Source organism: Panthera leo, chromosome B2, assembly GCF_018350215.1.
Source record: "Panthera leo isolate Ple1 chromosome B2, P.leo_Ple1_pat1.1, whole genome shotgun sequence".
NCBI lineage: Eukaryota > Metazoa > Chordata > Mammalia > Carnivora > Felidae > Panthera > Panthera leo.
This window is the reverse complement of record NC_056683.1, coordinates 108,032,538-108,049,998: the sequence shown is the minus strand read 5'-3', so window position 1 is coordinate 108,049,998 and position 17,461 is coordinate 108,032,538. Positions and strand designations below refer to the sequence as shown.

The window sequence follows — 17,461 nt, the reverse complement described above, 5'->3', positions numbered from 1 at the left end:
GAAGATGGTCCTATACTATTTTATGTGTCACTTAAAGGGCCAGACTCTAGACACATAGGATTGAGCACCACATAGGGATCCTAGACTTGAGTGGGGTGCAGTATTTTAGAGATAACTTTAAGCAAATTGTCATGTGGCAGTTCTTGGAATATTCCTTAGAAGGCAAGTAGGGCATGCCTGGTGCCCTGTCTTTTTCTATGCCTTAATCTTTATGTTTGAACTATAAAAGTCTTGGAGCTCATCTTTCATGAAGATAAAGGGCATCTTAGGAGATTGTGGAGTAGAAAGATTCAAGTAGGTTGTATCCCTGAAGGAATTTGTGGAACAGATTTTCCATATCAACCTCTTTCCAAATCGTTAAATAAGAGAGAAATTGTGGCGCCTATGTGGCTCAGTCAGTTAAGTGTGGAGCTCTTGGTTCTGCTCAGGTGATGATCTCAGTGTTCATGAGTTTGAGCCATCAGCGCAGAGCCTGGTTCAGATCCTCTGAATCTCTCTCTCTCTGCCCCTCTCCTGCTCTCGCACTTTCTCTCTCTCTCTCCCTCTCAAAAATAAACAAATATTTTTTTTAAAAAGAGAAATAAACTCTATGATGTCAAGCCAATGTTATTTTTATTCCCACTTCTCATATCTAAATCTAAATCTAACTGATAACATCAATCATGTAATAGAACCCAAAGAATTTTACAACTACAACAAAATCAATACCATATAAGCAATATTCATTTAGCACATGCAATTAAATTATAAATCAAAATTAAAAAGTTAACTTAAAAATCCATATGTTAATTTTAATATATGCTTCCTTATAATTTGTGAGTAAAAGATGACAAGAAAATAGAAAGTGAAAAAAATCAAATGAGTGATAATGAGAGTGCTAGTATGTAAAATCTGGGATTTAGACAAAGTAGTTTTGAGGGAGTAATTTATAGAAGTAAATTCACTTATTAAAAAATAGGAAAGATTGAGACTACATTAACTTAGCTGAACACACAAAATTAAATAAACTCAAAATAAATAGAAGTAAAGCATTTGTAAAGATACAGACAAGAAAATATAAAATATATAAGAGTGAGAAATGATCAGAAAAACACAAAACTATTTATCTGAAACTTATAATATATTTTTAAAAACCTCCCACTAGTATAATCCTGAAATATTAGAGAATGAATAAACGATCAATTCTAAAACTGAATAATATGACATAATTAAAAATAAAAAGATTTTTAGATATAGGATTATAAGATGTAATTTTAAGAAAATATGAAATACCAAATTGGACCATCTTTATAAGAAAACCAAAAACAATAGCAAAGGAAAAGATTAAAATTACATGCAAATATCTACCTCTCAAAAGACAATAGGAAAAATGTTTTAAAGGCAATTTCGACTCTATTAATACAGATAACCTTTAATATGTAACTAATGCCTTTCACACTTCCATACAATAAGAAAAATCTTATAATGTAGAAATAATCCAAGAGGATCAGTAAATACAAGTTTCTTATGGTGATAGAAGGTTTCTTATGGTATCTTTTTAAAAGTTATGAGAACAAAGATGTTTTCTTTTTAGCTATGCTACACATGACATTGCAAACCATAGAGTACTTTAATGAGGAAATAGATCGTAACAATTACATCTTATTCATTTAAGAGAAAAGCCATTTTTTAAAGAATGAAGAATAAAGTAATTCAATATTTAAAACCTCAAGGATTTTATAGATATTTAAAATAATTTTATATAGAAGTAGACATTTTGCCAAATGTTGAAAAATTTGTCAACTTTCAAAATGAATCTTTCTGCTGACTTGATGCTATAAAATCCAAATTTTCATAATGACATAATCATGATTCATAGGAGGGCATAGTTATTCTTAAACTAAACGCCACTAATTTGCTTTCATGATTGAGCGCCATGGCTTTTTTTTATGATATTTTTCAAGGATAAGATTGGTAGGATATCAGAGGAAGAGTGCAAACATTCTAATTGTCTTTTGTATATCACTCCTGGGATAATTCAGATTTGAAAAAATCAAACTTCGTCTCAGGGAAAATCCAATAGAGCATTCTGAGTGATTTTGACCACTCTTGATGTATTCACTTAGGAAGAACACATATATAAATTCTCTTTCATCATTATTTTTTGTTTATTTCTTCATTGTTGCTCATGCTCAAAATGATATTCTTCCACTACACATCTTCTCTAATGAATGAGATATTGGTCCAGAGAAGAGACATAATGCTGATAGTCAGAGAGCTCTTTTGAAGACAATATTGTCGGAGAGATGCTAATTGTTATATAGCTCAATGTGGAGCCCTCAGTTGTTATTTCAAGTGGACAGGCATATGAGAGCTTGCTGCTGTGCACAGCAAGATAAACACCTGCAGCAAATAAATTGGTGCTATATGAAAATTTAAAAATAACAAAAATACTTAAGTGCCCCTTTTTGAATTAATTTAATATGCCTGTCATATGGAAATACTTGATGCAGTTCACATGAACTTTATATGACTGCAAAACTGTCAGAATTTATTTGAAGACAATGTGTATTAACAAATAACAGTTTTAGAATAATTACAGCCAAGTGACAATTATACACAATATTAAAGGTTTTAAAAATGTTTTTTAAAGCAGTATTACATAAACAGCTCTCTATAGTCTCCTCACAGGAGAATAAAATTTGCTTAGTTTTATAGAAGATAAATTTTAGTATATGAGAAATATCTGGAAAATTACATATACTTCATAGGTATTTAACTTTCAGTATTATTCAAAATCTATTCCTATCACAATCTATATTCCTTAATCTATATTCTATATTAATGAATCTTAATCATTCTATATTAATGAATCTATATTCATTAATAAAAGTTAGATGCTTTCCTTGGATATCAACTTGGATAATTTGCTGGTGAAAAGCCAGTGGATAGTAGTATCTATGTGCCTCCCACAAGAAGTTACTCAAATGTCAAAATCAAACACAATGTGTCAGAATAGGTTTTTCACATGATTCCTTTTTTACATATTAATTTTCATATATTAATTTGGAAATCAATTATTATGAGATTTGAGTTACAAGTGTAATATGTTATTATCTTTGATCCTTTTTCATTATTATTGTGGGAACTTCAAAGGTAGATTCTAGGGCAGATGCAGGTATAAAGTCTTTAAGATAGTGGAATGAATGAAAGGAACAAAAAATAGAGCTATGTAAACCTCATCAATGTTAAAGCTAGCAAATAGATGCAGCATCATTTTATAAACAATGAGGAGTAACTCCAATATTTAGTGAAATTACAGTCAGATGGGAAAAAGAAATTGTGAATTGACAATTTCTCAACTGAAAGAAAGATGCACTATGATATAAAGTAATCATATGCATTTCTAAAGCATACATGAGTATCCTTTTGTTGTGACTCATGAGTCCTGAGGACTTGTCAAAACAAGAGAATTTAAAATTACCCCATATGTACCCCATTGCCAAAGTATGAATCAGCATTGGCCTCAAGGATTAAAAAAAGCCTATACATTTATACTTAGCCATATATTTTTACCACTGTCCCCTTGTAAAACAGGAAGCGTGAAGATGAGGGAAGATGAGAGAAATCAATGAATAAACAGTGACCCAACTTTATAGTTGTAGAGCAACTATCAAGCATAAATAGATATGCACAGAAAAATGTATTCTGATCCACAAATAAGAATTCAGGTTGGGTACTTCTCCCTAATTCAGTTTCTCACTTAAGAAGCCAGTTCACTTAAAACCAGGAAAAAAAAAAAAGCAAAAAGAAAGAAAACAAAAATTCAAATGGGGTATGAATTGTTGGGACACAGTAGAACACAGCAGGCAGGAAAAGAAGTGATTTCAGGATATAGAGGAATCAAATAGAAACAAAGTATCCTGAATGCAATGGACTTTAGATAATAATATATCTCTTCCTCTTAGACTATTGAGTGACAGAAATGATCACTTAAGTCTTTTAATACCCCCAAAACAAGATTAATTCTAAAGAACAAGTTAATGGGTCTAAGAGGATCTCCCACATTCACATATCATGAAAAATATGCAGGGAATAAAGTATACAAGAAAAAATAAGCAAACATAAATTATGTAGAAATTGATAGTGACCAGTCTTTTTAAATTGCATACCTGAAGTAAATATTTCTATCTTTCAAATTTTTACTCATTCATTTATTTCATTCAGTTATTTCATGCATATTTTTAGCATATTCTGGCATAGTGATAAGATCTGGCCATCACATAGGAGCAAAATCAGACATATACCTTGCCTGCACATAACTTTACCTCTATACAGACATAAAAATGTGAAGAACAACTGAAATAAGTCTATAAAGAAGAAATACTATTCTAAATACATAAAAGGGAGATTTAGCCTAAGTTTGAGTTTCAAGTTGCATGACAAGTGGGACTTAGTTATGCAACTGGAGGGGAGGAAAAAAAATTCCAGACATAAATAAACTATATAGTGAAGAGAGTATGAGAGATATGAAATAATAGTAAAAAGAACAGGATAGTTGAAGCCTAATGTGGATGGCAGCTAATGGTAACAACATTTAAGTAACAGCTTCAAACTCTTAAAAAAGTATTGAAAACATTCATTCTGATTTTTAGTAAATGTGGGTTACTTTACCTAGAAGCATCTTCTTATTGGAAAAACAAAACATACTTAATTCAAAATCCTGAGTCAAATTTGAAAAAATGATCTTCAAAAATTAAAGATATCATAGGCAAATTAGCAGGACAAATAAGAGAGGAAAGTCCTGAGACATAGACCAAGCACTCAAGGTCAGGGTTTCTCTAGATTAAATCAAGATATGATACTGAAGTGTGGTTGTGATGGACTTGAAAAGAGGAGAAGAAGGTTTAGCATCCTATTGTTTATCCACAGTTGGTTCCACCTTCTGGGTAGAAATGAACCAGAAGTAAACCACTAGCATTCCCATCTTCCCCAGGACACTATGAGGAGACCAGACTTGCCACTAAATAAAATGACATGGAATAAATTTTAGAAAAGCCTAAGGGATATAGCAATTTTAAACTTCTATGTGTCCCAAAACATAACCTCTATATATTGAAGGCAAGAAATTTATAGGCAAAATTAATAGGCAAATCAAGTCGTAGTGTGTGATTTTTAACAGACCTCTAGTCATTAGTGAAATAATTAAAAAGATAAAAACTATCTGGAAAGATTTCAAAAATCTGAACATGATTATCAATGTTGACTAATAGACATGTATAGAACTCTCCAAGAATTTGAGCATTTTTCCTTTTTCGAGGACAAATAATCTATTTTTTAAAAATTCATCCTATTCTGGTTGGCCAGTGAGCAAATTCTAACACATTTGAAATGATTGCAATACACAGAGCTTGTTTTCTGACCATAATGCAATTAAGCTACAAGTCAACTGCAAAATAAATAATTAACTTCTGAAAATTAACCAAGGACTTCAGAAATTTGAAGTTGGGAAACATCAGCAAGATGATAAAACAGGAAGCCCAGCCCTCCTTCTCTTCATAGACACAATTATTCAACACGAATACAAGGACCAATTCCCTTTGTGAGAAATCCAGAGATCAGTTGGGAGGCTCCTACACCCCCAAGCAAGCATAAAAACAAGCACATTCAAACTGGTAGGAAAATTTAGAGGCCACTCTCACCATAATCCCTCTCCCAGGCACAGCACCACATAATCAGGAGGAAACTGAGCTCCCAGCTTCTCCCAAGGGAGGGAAAGGACTGGATAACATACCCATCATTATGACTTTTCAGGGGACTGCCCAAGAAACTGGTTTCTGTCATGCCTGAATCTGAGCACTGACAGGAAAGGGCCCCATGCTAGGAGCTGCTGAGAACAAAGGAGACGATTTGGACTATACACACACTTATGGCTATAAACCCTCTCTCCAGTTTATTGCAGAAATTGTAGGCAAATATCCCCAATTCCTGCTTCCCCCTGAGAAGAGCAAGAGTTGGAATATCCATCCAATATCCCAGCTTTTCAAGGAGCTGCCAAAGGGACAAGCTTCTTAATCTCCTTAGAGCACTTACAGGACTTGGCATGCTCTCACTGGCTGGGAGCCACTGAGAACAAAGGTGAGATTTGGTATAGTATACAGTCACCACCAGATCCCCTGTCCCTGGCTCAGTGTGACATGATCAGGAAAACTCAGTCTCTGGCGTATCTCTAGGCAGGGAAAGAGAACACTGAAACATATATCCAACATTCAGATTTTTACAGGGGGTTGCCCAAGGGACTGATTTCTCTCTCATCTGCCTCAGATTGCTGATGGGAAATAAAGAAATCTAGATGCCTGGAGGCTGCTGCAAAGTCAAAAAGAAAAAAATGAAAAAAAAAAAGAGTTGAGCAGTATGCTGCTGCTTCAGAAGATCCACAGTATAGCAGACAAACATGGAAACAAAGATTATGTTCTCCTTAAAAAGAAACCAAAAAATCACTCTAACCAGGATTTATATGTTTAAGTCTAGACACAACATGACCACAGGAAAGATATGAGAGGCTGTGAGAATCTCTACCAAGGCTGATAGACAAAAGGCTTTCCTTGAATGAAGCTAGTCCACAAAGACTGGGAGACGTGGCCTTGTTTTCAAATGTGCAGACACCAATAGAAAGTGTTGAGGAAAATGAAGAGACAGGAAAACATAGTCCAAACAAAGGAACACCACCAACAACAAATCTACAGAAGGTGACCCTAAAGAAATGAAGATATATTAATTGCCTGAGAAAGAACTCAAGATAACGCCCATAAAATGCTGACTGAAATCAGGAAAAATAATATATGAAGAAAATGAGTATTTCAACAAAGAGAAATCCTGGAGCTGATTAATAAAACTGCCCTGAAATAGAGTCACTAGAAGAGTTAAACAGCAAACAAAATTAAGCAGAAGAATCTGAATATAACTACAGACCATTTGAAATGATCCAGTCACCGAGGAGCAGAAAGAAAAAGAAATAGAAATAATGAAGAAAACCTATAGAACTAATAGGACACCATCAAGTAGGCCAGTATATACATTATAGAAGCCCAAAAAGAAGAGCTAGAGGAAGGGGAAGAAAGTTTATTTAAAGAAATAATGACCAAAACTTCCCCATTATCTGGAGAAGAAAATAGATATTCAGATTCAAGAAACCCAAAATTCTCTAAAGAGGAACCCAAAGAAGTCCATGTGGAGACACATTTTCTCAGTGTCAAAATTCAAAGAAAAAGAGAGACTTTTGGAAGTCTCAAAGGTAAAGTGACTCAAAAAATTAAAAATAGAACTACCTTATACAGCAATCCCACTTCTGTGTATTTATCCAAAAGAATTTAAATCAGGGTCTTTTAGAGATATTTGCATTTCCCATGTTTATTGTAGTATTATTCAAATATCCAAGATGTAGAAACAAACTAATGTCCATTAATTAATGAATGAGTAAATGTGCTATATAGATATAATGTAATATAAATCAGCCTTAAAAAAATAAGAAGGAAATCCTGTCATATGTGACCATATGGTTAAACCAATTTGGTAAGGTTTGTTTTATGTCCCAGAATGTTGTCTATCATGGGGAATGTTCCAAGTGAGCTTGAGAAGAATGTGTAAACTGCTATTGTTGAATGAAATAGTCTATAAATGCCAATTCTATTCAGTTGACTGATACTATTATTGAGTTCAACTATGTCCTTGCTGATTTTTCTGCCCACTAGAACTGATAAAGGGATGTCTGCCATTTATGATAAAAAAAGATGTTGAAATTTCCAACTGTTATAGTTCATTTAGCAAATGAAAAATAGCAAAATACCAGACCGGGTAGCTTATAAACAGTAAAAATGTATTTCTTACAGTTTTGGAGGCTGGAAAGTTCAAGATCAAGGCACCGGCATGGTCACGTTCTCCAGTGAGAGTCATCCTTCTGGTTAATAGCCAGTGTCTTTTTGCTGTGTCCTTTCATGGGTAAAAGGCTAAAGATCTGCCTGAAGACTCTTCTATGAGGCACTAATTGCATTCATGAGCCCTCCAACCCCCATGACTTAAGCACATCCCACCTACTAACACCATCATGTGGGTGTTAGGAATTCAAAATATGAATTTAGGGGGACACAAACATTGAAATCATAGCAGCAAATATGATAGTGGATTCATCTATTGCTCTTTGCAATTCTGTTAGTTTTTGCCTTACATAGCTTGATTTAAGTGCACAAACATTAAAGATTATTATATCTTCTTAGAGAATTGAACTTCTTTATCACTATGTAATGCCCTTCTTTATCCCTTATAACTTCCCCTGCTTTGACATTTGTTCTGTCTGAAACTAATATAGCCACCCTTGCTTTCTTTGATTAGTTTTAGTATGGTATATTTTCCTCCATCCATTTCCTTTTAATCTGTATGTGTCTTTACATGTAAAGTGGATCTCTTATAGACATCCCATAGTTGCGTCTTGCTTTTTGGTCCACTGTCTTTTAACTAGTGCATTTAGACCATTGACATTCAAGGTGATTATTGATAGAGTTGGATTAATATGTATCATATTCACTACTGTTTTCTCTTTATTACCCTTGTTATTTGCTGTTATTTAATCTACTCTTTTGCTACTTTTTGTGGTTTCAGTTGAGCATTTTATATGATTTCAGCTTTTCTTAATTCTTAGCATATTGCTTGTACTTATTTTCATTTTTTAAGTGTATGTCAATGTATATCTATTTATAGTTGTTATATCTTTCCACTGAATTGACTCTCTTATCATTATGTAAAGACTTTCTTTGACTCTTGGACAATTTTTACTTAATCTGTTTTCTCTGATATTAAGTATAAATATCCATGCTTTCTTTTGATTAGCATTTATATGGAATATGTTCATCCATCCCTTCATTTTCAGCCTGCATGTGTCCTTAAAAAAATGGTTATCTTGTAGGCAACATAGAGTTGGATTATTTAAAATCCATTCTACCAGTCTATATCTTCACTAGTAAATTTTATCTATTTAGATTTAAAGTGATTATTGACTTATATTTATTGATTTATTTTTTGAAGCTCTTTTGTTTCTTTCTCTTTTTTATTATTATTTATTTTATTTTGAGAGAGACAGAGAGAGTGGGAGTGAGGGAGGGGCAGAGAGAGAGAGAGGGATACAGAGAATCCCAAGCAGGAATTTATTTTTTCTTTATCCTTTTTTTTAACTATCCTTTTTTTTAATCCTTTTTTGCTAAGTTTTATTTTTTTTCCCTTTGTGGTTAGGAGTGCAGAAAATTTTCTACTGTAACAGTCTTTTTGAGGTAATAATAATTTAAGTTCAATCACACAAGATATGTCTATACTTTTACTCCCCCACGCACTTTATTTTAATGATGTCAGAATTTACTTCATTTTAAATCGTGTATCCACAATCTTTGTGGTTATAATTATTCTTAATACTTTTGTCTCTAAACTTTTATGCTAGGATTAAAATTGATTCATGAGCCACCCTCACATTATCAAATTATTCTGTATTTGTCTATATATTTACCTTTACCAGTGAGTTTTAAACTTTCATATGCTTTCATGTTGATGCTTAGCGTTCTTTCATTTCAACTTAAAGAACTCCCTTAATACTTTTTATAAGGCAGAACCTGTGATAATGAACTTTCTCAGTTTTTGTTTGGGAAAGTCTTTATTTCTCCTTTATTATTTTTTAAGTTTCTTTATTTATTTTGAGAAAGAGAGAGAGAGAGCATAAGAAGGGGAGAGATAGAGAGAGAGAAAATCCCAGGCAGGCTCTGCATTGGCAGTGCAGAACCCAGCACGGGGCTTGAACTCATGAACTCAGGACCTGAGCCAAAATCAGGAGGCAGATACTTGACCAACTGAGCCACCCAGGCACATTACACTGTATGGGCTTTAAAATGAAACTCTCCTTCTTAATTACTGTCTTCAGTGTATCTTTTCTAATTTCTGTGCCCTACCTGGCTGCTTTAACTTCTCACCTGGATTCTTGTGGCTCTTGTGAAGGTATTTTTGTCCATTGAAGCTTTTCCAGTTGGTGTTTCTTTGAGCAGATGAGGGCTAGAATCTTCTAGCCCTGAACACATTACTGCTTTTCTTATCTTTGTCAAAATAATGGAGATGTGAGAATCTTCAGTACACCTGAAGAAAGATTAGTAAAAATTACCCAATCCTTCCAAAACAAGAAATATAAAGAGAAATGAACAAAGCCTCAGAATTTTCAGAGAGTATCAATTGGTACAATATTTGTGTAATAGGACACTCAGAAGGAGAAATTAAAAAAATGAACAGAATATATACTTAATGAAATAATGGCTATAAACTCTTGATGAAAACATTAATTTCAAGGAACAAAAATCTTTATTTTTCTAATTCCATTTATTTAAATAATTATTTTAAATAAATTAGACTAAATAAATAAATGGATGAACAAATAAAACATGCTAACTAATCAATAATATGAAAAAGAGAATCAATGTATACTTCATAAAGAGAAGGACTGACTGCAAAGTGGCATGAGAATTCTTTGGGGAGAGTGACAGAATTGTTCTTGATTATACTGGTGGTTTCATAGGCATATGTTTCTATCAACATTCATTGAATTATATATTTTACATGTGCACAACCTATTGTATATAAATTATATTTCAATAAATTGCAAAAAATAAAACTGAATAATTTTCGAGAGTATGAGTAGTGTACCCACAACAGAATTATTTAAACAGCTAAATAAAAGATCCCCAATTTCACAAATAATTTAAGAAATTCAATTTTATGAAATAATTACAATTTTTTTCACCAAGCAGGCTTTCAAAATTAAAAAAAATAATATTTGGTTATGGAACATGATAAATAGATGCTACAATATAGTATCTTTTATATTGTAAATTTGCATAATACCCTTCTTTGTCTTAAGTTAAAAAGATATGCAAGGATACATACAATTATTCATTGTGTTCTTTGTAATAGAAAAAGAAAAATGAGAAGTAAAACCTAAACACGCACTAATAGAACATGGATTAAATTACATTATAGTTTATAAAATGTGAAAGAGTGAAAGCATAGGTATGTAGTTCATGTTACTTGCATTTGTTCTTCCATTAGAATGTGTATAGTATAAGCAAATTATGTAAACTTTCTGTTTCAGCCTTTGTAAAATGGGAGTGACAGTACCTACTTAAAGAGTAGCTACACAAATGCTCAGTGTTGATCCTATTCTTCCCCTCCTTCTTCTTCCCCTCCTCCTCCTTCTTCTCCTTTTTCTTTTTCTCATCATCATCATTATCATCATCATTATAATGACTATTACTTTACATGGTATGGCTTACAATGCATGAGTTCAAAATTTATTTGGACATGTAAATAATGTGTCAAACAATCATGGTACCATAAAGAAGTGTGAAAATAAAGAGATGTTTTGATATATATAAGAACATAAAAGTTACCTCCAATAGGAATATCAGGTTAAAATATTGAGATAAATAACTTGCAATTTTGCAAAAGTTTCCTCTGTGGGCATAATATATAATGTATTATGTGTAATACACAATATATAAATTGTACAATTTTATGTAACTATTAGAAAAGGAAAAGTTTGGATGTGTTCACAACTAATAGCAATGATTGCTGTTGAGGATTCTATTCCAGGAAATATTTAAAATTTTGCTTGTTTATAATTTCTAACATCTAAATGAAGATATATTAAGATTTGTAATAAAAATATTTTAAATATTATATGAATCAGTCCCTGCATAACTGGTTGGAGTTTGGTGAGTAAAGAAAATAATTAATGAATATGAAAGGGGACAACATTTTAAAGCAATCTTAGTTCCAAGGCAGTGGTTTTAATCTGTAATAATTTGATGTTTACCCAATCTAGTCTGTTCCTTATTTGCACTTTGCTTAAGACAAATAATGAGCACTCACGAGATAAGCAGATAATCTAGAAAAATGATAAATTTGTGGCTAAAACCTCAGAAATTAAGCTAGAGTTAATAAAACTAACCATAGTTGCTGTAGTTCCATGTATTTGTCCTCTTGTTAAGACATGGGCTGCCCCATTCAAAAGAGTGCATAAGCAATTATAATACTGATTCAACTTATGCCTTCACAGAAATTTTCCATCAGCCGAAAGGTGTTTGTGTATCTCTAAAACTCTCAACCTCACTATTTTCAACTAGCATTTATTACCAGAGTTGCCTTGTTATAGGAAGGTGCCTCCACTGGCATTGTAACACTTACTGAGTTTCTAACACTCTGTGCCAGGCATCCATGCTACAATGAAGAAATGTAAGACCCAATTTATATCCTGAAAGAACTTATCCTCTATTTAGAGTATTAACATTTGAAAACACAATTTCAGTAAAATAAGAGTAAAATAAACGTATACACATTACTCCCAGAAAACTCAGGGAGCAAATAGACCTATGCCAAGAAATGGTGGAAGGAAGGAATTTAAAACATTTTACAAAAAGCTCTTGAATTGTCTCTTGAAAAATGTAAGTCTGAACAAGAAATTTCTTAGTGGGGAAAGAAAGAGCCCATAAAAGTATAGTTACAAGAAAGATGATGATATTATCAGGACTTGCAAAGTATTAATACACGCAAATAACTTTAAAGTTGTATAAGCCGGGATTAGCAATAGATTGTTTGCTAAGAGATCTTTTGTTACATATTTGCATAAATAATTATTCTGTAAACAATTTGTTTTAAGTTTCTTTTCCCAGTGATTGTTGGAGCCAATATATAATGGAGAATTTTTAAATTGCCATTTGAAGCCTTGCAGATGGAAGAAATTAAACTCAATACACTAACATATTTTGTTTCTTTGTCTGACTTAATCTTGATTTCCAGGTGCCACCATCACTTCATTGGCAAATGAAGTGACAAATAAGCTTGATTAGTGGACTAATCATTTAACTTGATTTTCATTTTTTTAGTTTCTATTTAATTGCTTTTCTAAATGATCACAGGTGCATTAATCTTTGTTTTTGTTTTGCTACTATTTATGAGGAATCAAATATAGAAGAATAGCAAAGTTTCCACTAAAATTCTGACATACATGTATGGACCTAAGGTTCAGAACATTGTTAAACAACCTTTCTGAGACTATCAAGAGACAATATTCTTGCCTGATCAAGAATATTAAGTAAGTTCAACTATCAGTGAAGTAAGATAGATTCAAGTACTGCTTGAATATAAAACTCCTCATCAATAGAGTAATCCACTAGTAAGTAAATGACAGCTCTTGTCTGTCTCCTTGACCTGGCATGCATTCTGACAGCATTTAGAATAATAAAAGAACACATATGCTTTACATGACTATGTCATTAAAGCAGGAGGAAAGATGATTTAAATAAGACACTTTAAATATGGAAACTATTCACAACCATGAGTAAAGAGATTTAAAGAACCCCAGAGCCTATCTAGTCGAATCTTATTTTACAGATGAGAAAAGTAAAGTTCAAGACTTTAAATGATTTCAACTGGGTAAATTGAAATGAACTTCCAACCCAGTGTTGTTTTAATTATATCAATCTGCTACTACATCTGATTATAAAATATCAGCCATAATTTAAAATAGCATCATATGACAATGCACATTCTATTTTGAAATATAATATAAACACACAGAAGTACTTAATAGTATTCTAGGAATCCATGTCATTAAAGCACCTAATAAGAACAAACCAATTTTTTACCTATTAGTCCCTATCTTTGGAGGAAATCAAAGACACTTCCACGTTATAGTAAAGCTAAAATTCTTAAGTTTATCTTACCATAAATTATTATATAGCACTTCTTTGAGTTAGACAGTTACTATCTAAATTATCCATATGATTACTATTTTTAGATAAGGGAAGTAAAACAGACAGTTTTTTAAAAAACGTTTATTTATTTATTTTGAAAGAGAGAGAGAGAGTACACAAGGTGAAGTAGGGCAGAGAAAGAGGGAGAGAAAATACCAAGCAGGCTCTGCACTGTCAGCACAAAGCCTGATGTGGGGCTCGACCCTACAAACCATGACATCATGACCTGAGCTTTGTAGAATCTTGAGGGAATTACACTGAGTGAAAAGAGACTATGCTAAAGGTTACATATTGTATTCTGTAATTCATATAACATTTTTTAAAGTAGATTTATTTATTTAAGTAATTTCTACACCCAACGTGGGGTTCAAACTCATGACCCTGAGATCACAAGTCACATGATCTTCCAACTGAGCAAGCCAGGTACCCCTCATTCATGTAACATTTTAAAATGGAGAGCAGATTGATAGTTACCAGAGCCAGGTTTATAGGAGGGAAGAGAGGTGGGAAGGATGTTGCCATAATTATAAAAGGTCAACAGGAGGGATCCCTATAGTGATGGAGCTATTGAGATTCTTGACTGTATTAGTGAATACAAAAACCTGTACATGTAATGAAGGTGTATAGAATTAAAATACACACACACACACACACACACACACACACACACACACATATATATATGATGAATGATGAAGTACAAGTAAAAGTGGGAAAATCTGAATATAATCAGCAGATTTGATCAATGTTGATCTCCTAGTTGTGGTGGTGTTTATACCATAGTTTTGCAAAATGTTGTCTTGGGGAGAAAGTAGATAAAGTATACAAAGGGCCTCTCTGTATCTATGTATCAATCTACAATCATTTCAATAAACATTTCAGTTTTAAATAAGAATGAAATATTCTGCAACATGGATGAACCTTAAATACTTTATGCTAAGTGGAAGAAGTCACTAACAAAAAGAGGTAGTAGATGTATATTTGCCTAATGCTAAGTGAGGGGAAGAGGGAAAGTGATTGCTGATGGTAGTGGCTCTTTTTTATAGGATGATTAAAAATGGTCTAAGGCTAGATTGTGGTAAATATACGAAAAGCAGCTGAATTGTACATTTTAAATAGGTGAGTTTTGTGATATATTATGTATCTGAATAAACCTCTTTTCTTTTAAAAAGAACCAGAGAAAATTATGGCATTTAATTTGTATCAACATTTTTTCTTCTCCCTAATTTGTAGAAGTTTTCCAAATGTAGCTGAAATTTTTCCCTCTATTTTTAACTGACTTTTCATATTTAAGCATGGGTTTGAACAATCTTTGACTTTCCTAAGTGAGCAGACTGAACTAAATAATCCTCTTGGAGTTAATTATAAAGCTAGCTGCTCAATGTATGAGAAACTGAAACGTATTAACACAATTTAATTCACACCTCTACAACTGGTCCATATTTTCACTAGTCTCTGGTAGAGGGAATGTTAAGGCTATATTGTTTATTTCTGTCAACTTTCTTTTCAGGTAGATTCTTACTGATTTGCTCTTTTGTCATTCTGACCCTATTTGTTTCATAGCTCCAGACATTTCTAAACATTTTTATTCTGTTATGATCTTCTCCCTCGTTTTCCAAAATAAAAGTGTTTTCTTATTTATTAGACATCCAAATGGAAATACTGATAGGACTTCAATATGAAGTCTCATCTTGATTTGAGAGTTCTTATGGTGTCAGTGGTATTTAGATGTCCAAAGACTTTTCTCTGGTATACTCCATCTGTTAAAAGGTCTGGAAGAATGGTGGAAACATTCAAAGAAGACTGAGCAGTCTCCAGTGTGTTAAAGGAAAAACAAACATTATTTGTTGTCTTTGAATTAAATTGAAGTTTTTTCTTTAGAAGGAAGGTGATAATTGTGTCAAATGCTGATTATAAGTAGTGTAAAATGAGGATTAGTATACAAATGACCTTGATGTGGGGATTATGGTTGAGAATGTGATCTCTAATAGTATGGGTTAGTGCTATTGCCCTAATTCCTGCTAAGGCACTTGTAATTTTCCTCACTATCAATTATTTTACACCATCAGTACAAATGTTAACACAGTGCAAAGGCAAACATGAAATAATGCCTAGTATGCTTTTGAAAACAATTTTGATCTCACAACCACCTGAAAGGGTATAAACAATTCTGAGTGTATAGACAATTCTGAGACAATTCTATAAATCACAATTTAGAAACCACTCTTTTAAAAATATGGGAATCTATTTAAATAGATAAATATAAATATTTTCAAAAAGCAAATAACTGTTGACTTTTGTGCAGATAGATTGTTTTTTATGCCAGTAAAAATGAACTATAGTACATTTCTACTCCTAAATTAAATTATAAGGACTAGTTTCTTTTTTCAAGAAAAAATGTATAATTCTTTTTCAGGAGGTCATATTAATATGAGAAACAGTATCTTAGCATTCACATTTCATGTGCTTTTCAATCCATAGGAACAGAATATTTTTATATCATTCTCCCATTTTTTTTAATTATTGAGGGTTTATTTTATTATAAATAAAATAATGTGTAGTAATAATTTACTATTTAAAATTTACCCACTAAATTTTTTAAAACAGTATTATGAAACATTCTTGAAGATTTTGGGCAATGACAAGTTGGTATAATTTAAATATAAGCTCAATGTTTCAGCTTTTCAGTATTTATTGTTATTGATAAGAAATTTAAAATTAATTTCAGTTATTAAACCTAACTTTAATTTTGCTTTACATTGGATGACAGACATTTAATTAGCATTTACATAATAATGAATATCGTAAAGTCTTAATCACCTTAGACTCTAGTTACAGATAATCCATGCATAGATAAATCTAATAGGTCTATGTGCGTTTAAGATAATTCTAATAAACTGAATAATAATATGCTTGAAATGTTGGTGAGAATAATTTGTTTTGTTGCTGTGCTCTCAAACTGATTATTTCAAATAGAGGTAGCTACTCTTTAGAAGCACAATGAAGCAATCTCCAGCTAGAAAAAGAGCTGTGGCTTATTGGGTTCATGAAGTAGAGAGCCAAAGGATGCTGTCAGGTGGGGATGAAAGTCATAAAGTGTATGAATTAAAAAGAACAGATTCATTTATCTTTGTCTTCTACACCTGGACAGAATGCTAAGAGCCATCTGTCAAAACTGCATTCAATGCAATAAAGGGCATTTTGTTTATTTGTGAATAAATTAAATGGACCTGGATGGGATTTTAATGGAAATATGTAAAGTTGAGATTTCAAACAATCAAGCTTGGCATTTCCTTCAACAGGCTTTTGATGGGCCTCTTTAGAGGGCAATTCTCAAGGAGAATTCCCCTTTCCTCTTTTTCTTCTGGCAATATGGCTAATAAAAATATTTTTTCTTTTTAATATTTGATACATTTGGATCGTAGAAAATTAGAAAAAGAATTCCAAACAGTCTCAACCAGGAAACTTTGCTTTGGGATGGATAAATAAATGAAGTGAAAAGTATGACTTTACTTAGAATGCTAAGTGGATTTTCACCAAAATTGATGAAAATAATGTATCTTTTATGGACTGACACATTGTTTAAGTAAATAACTCATTCACAGAATAATATTACTATATGAATTTTTCACTCTTTTCTTTTTATT

At 32.2% G+C, this 17,461-nt stretch overlaps 1 protein-coding gene across 1 annotated transcript in view; it reads right to left on the bottom strand.

Annotated features, from left to right (window-relative positions):
- Window positions 1–17,461, bottom strand: part of LOC122220751 (transcription initiation factor TFIID subunit 9-like) — a 63,100-nt gene that overhangs the window by 35,088 nt on the left and 10,551 nt on the right. The window contains 1 exon segment of the mRNA XM_042940411.1: window positions 9,987–10,146. Within this exon segment, the coding sequence (XP_042796345.1) occupies window positions 9,987–10,146 (160 nt within the window).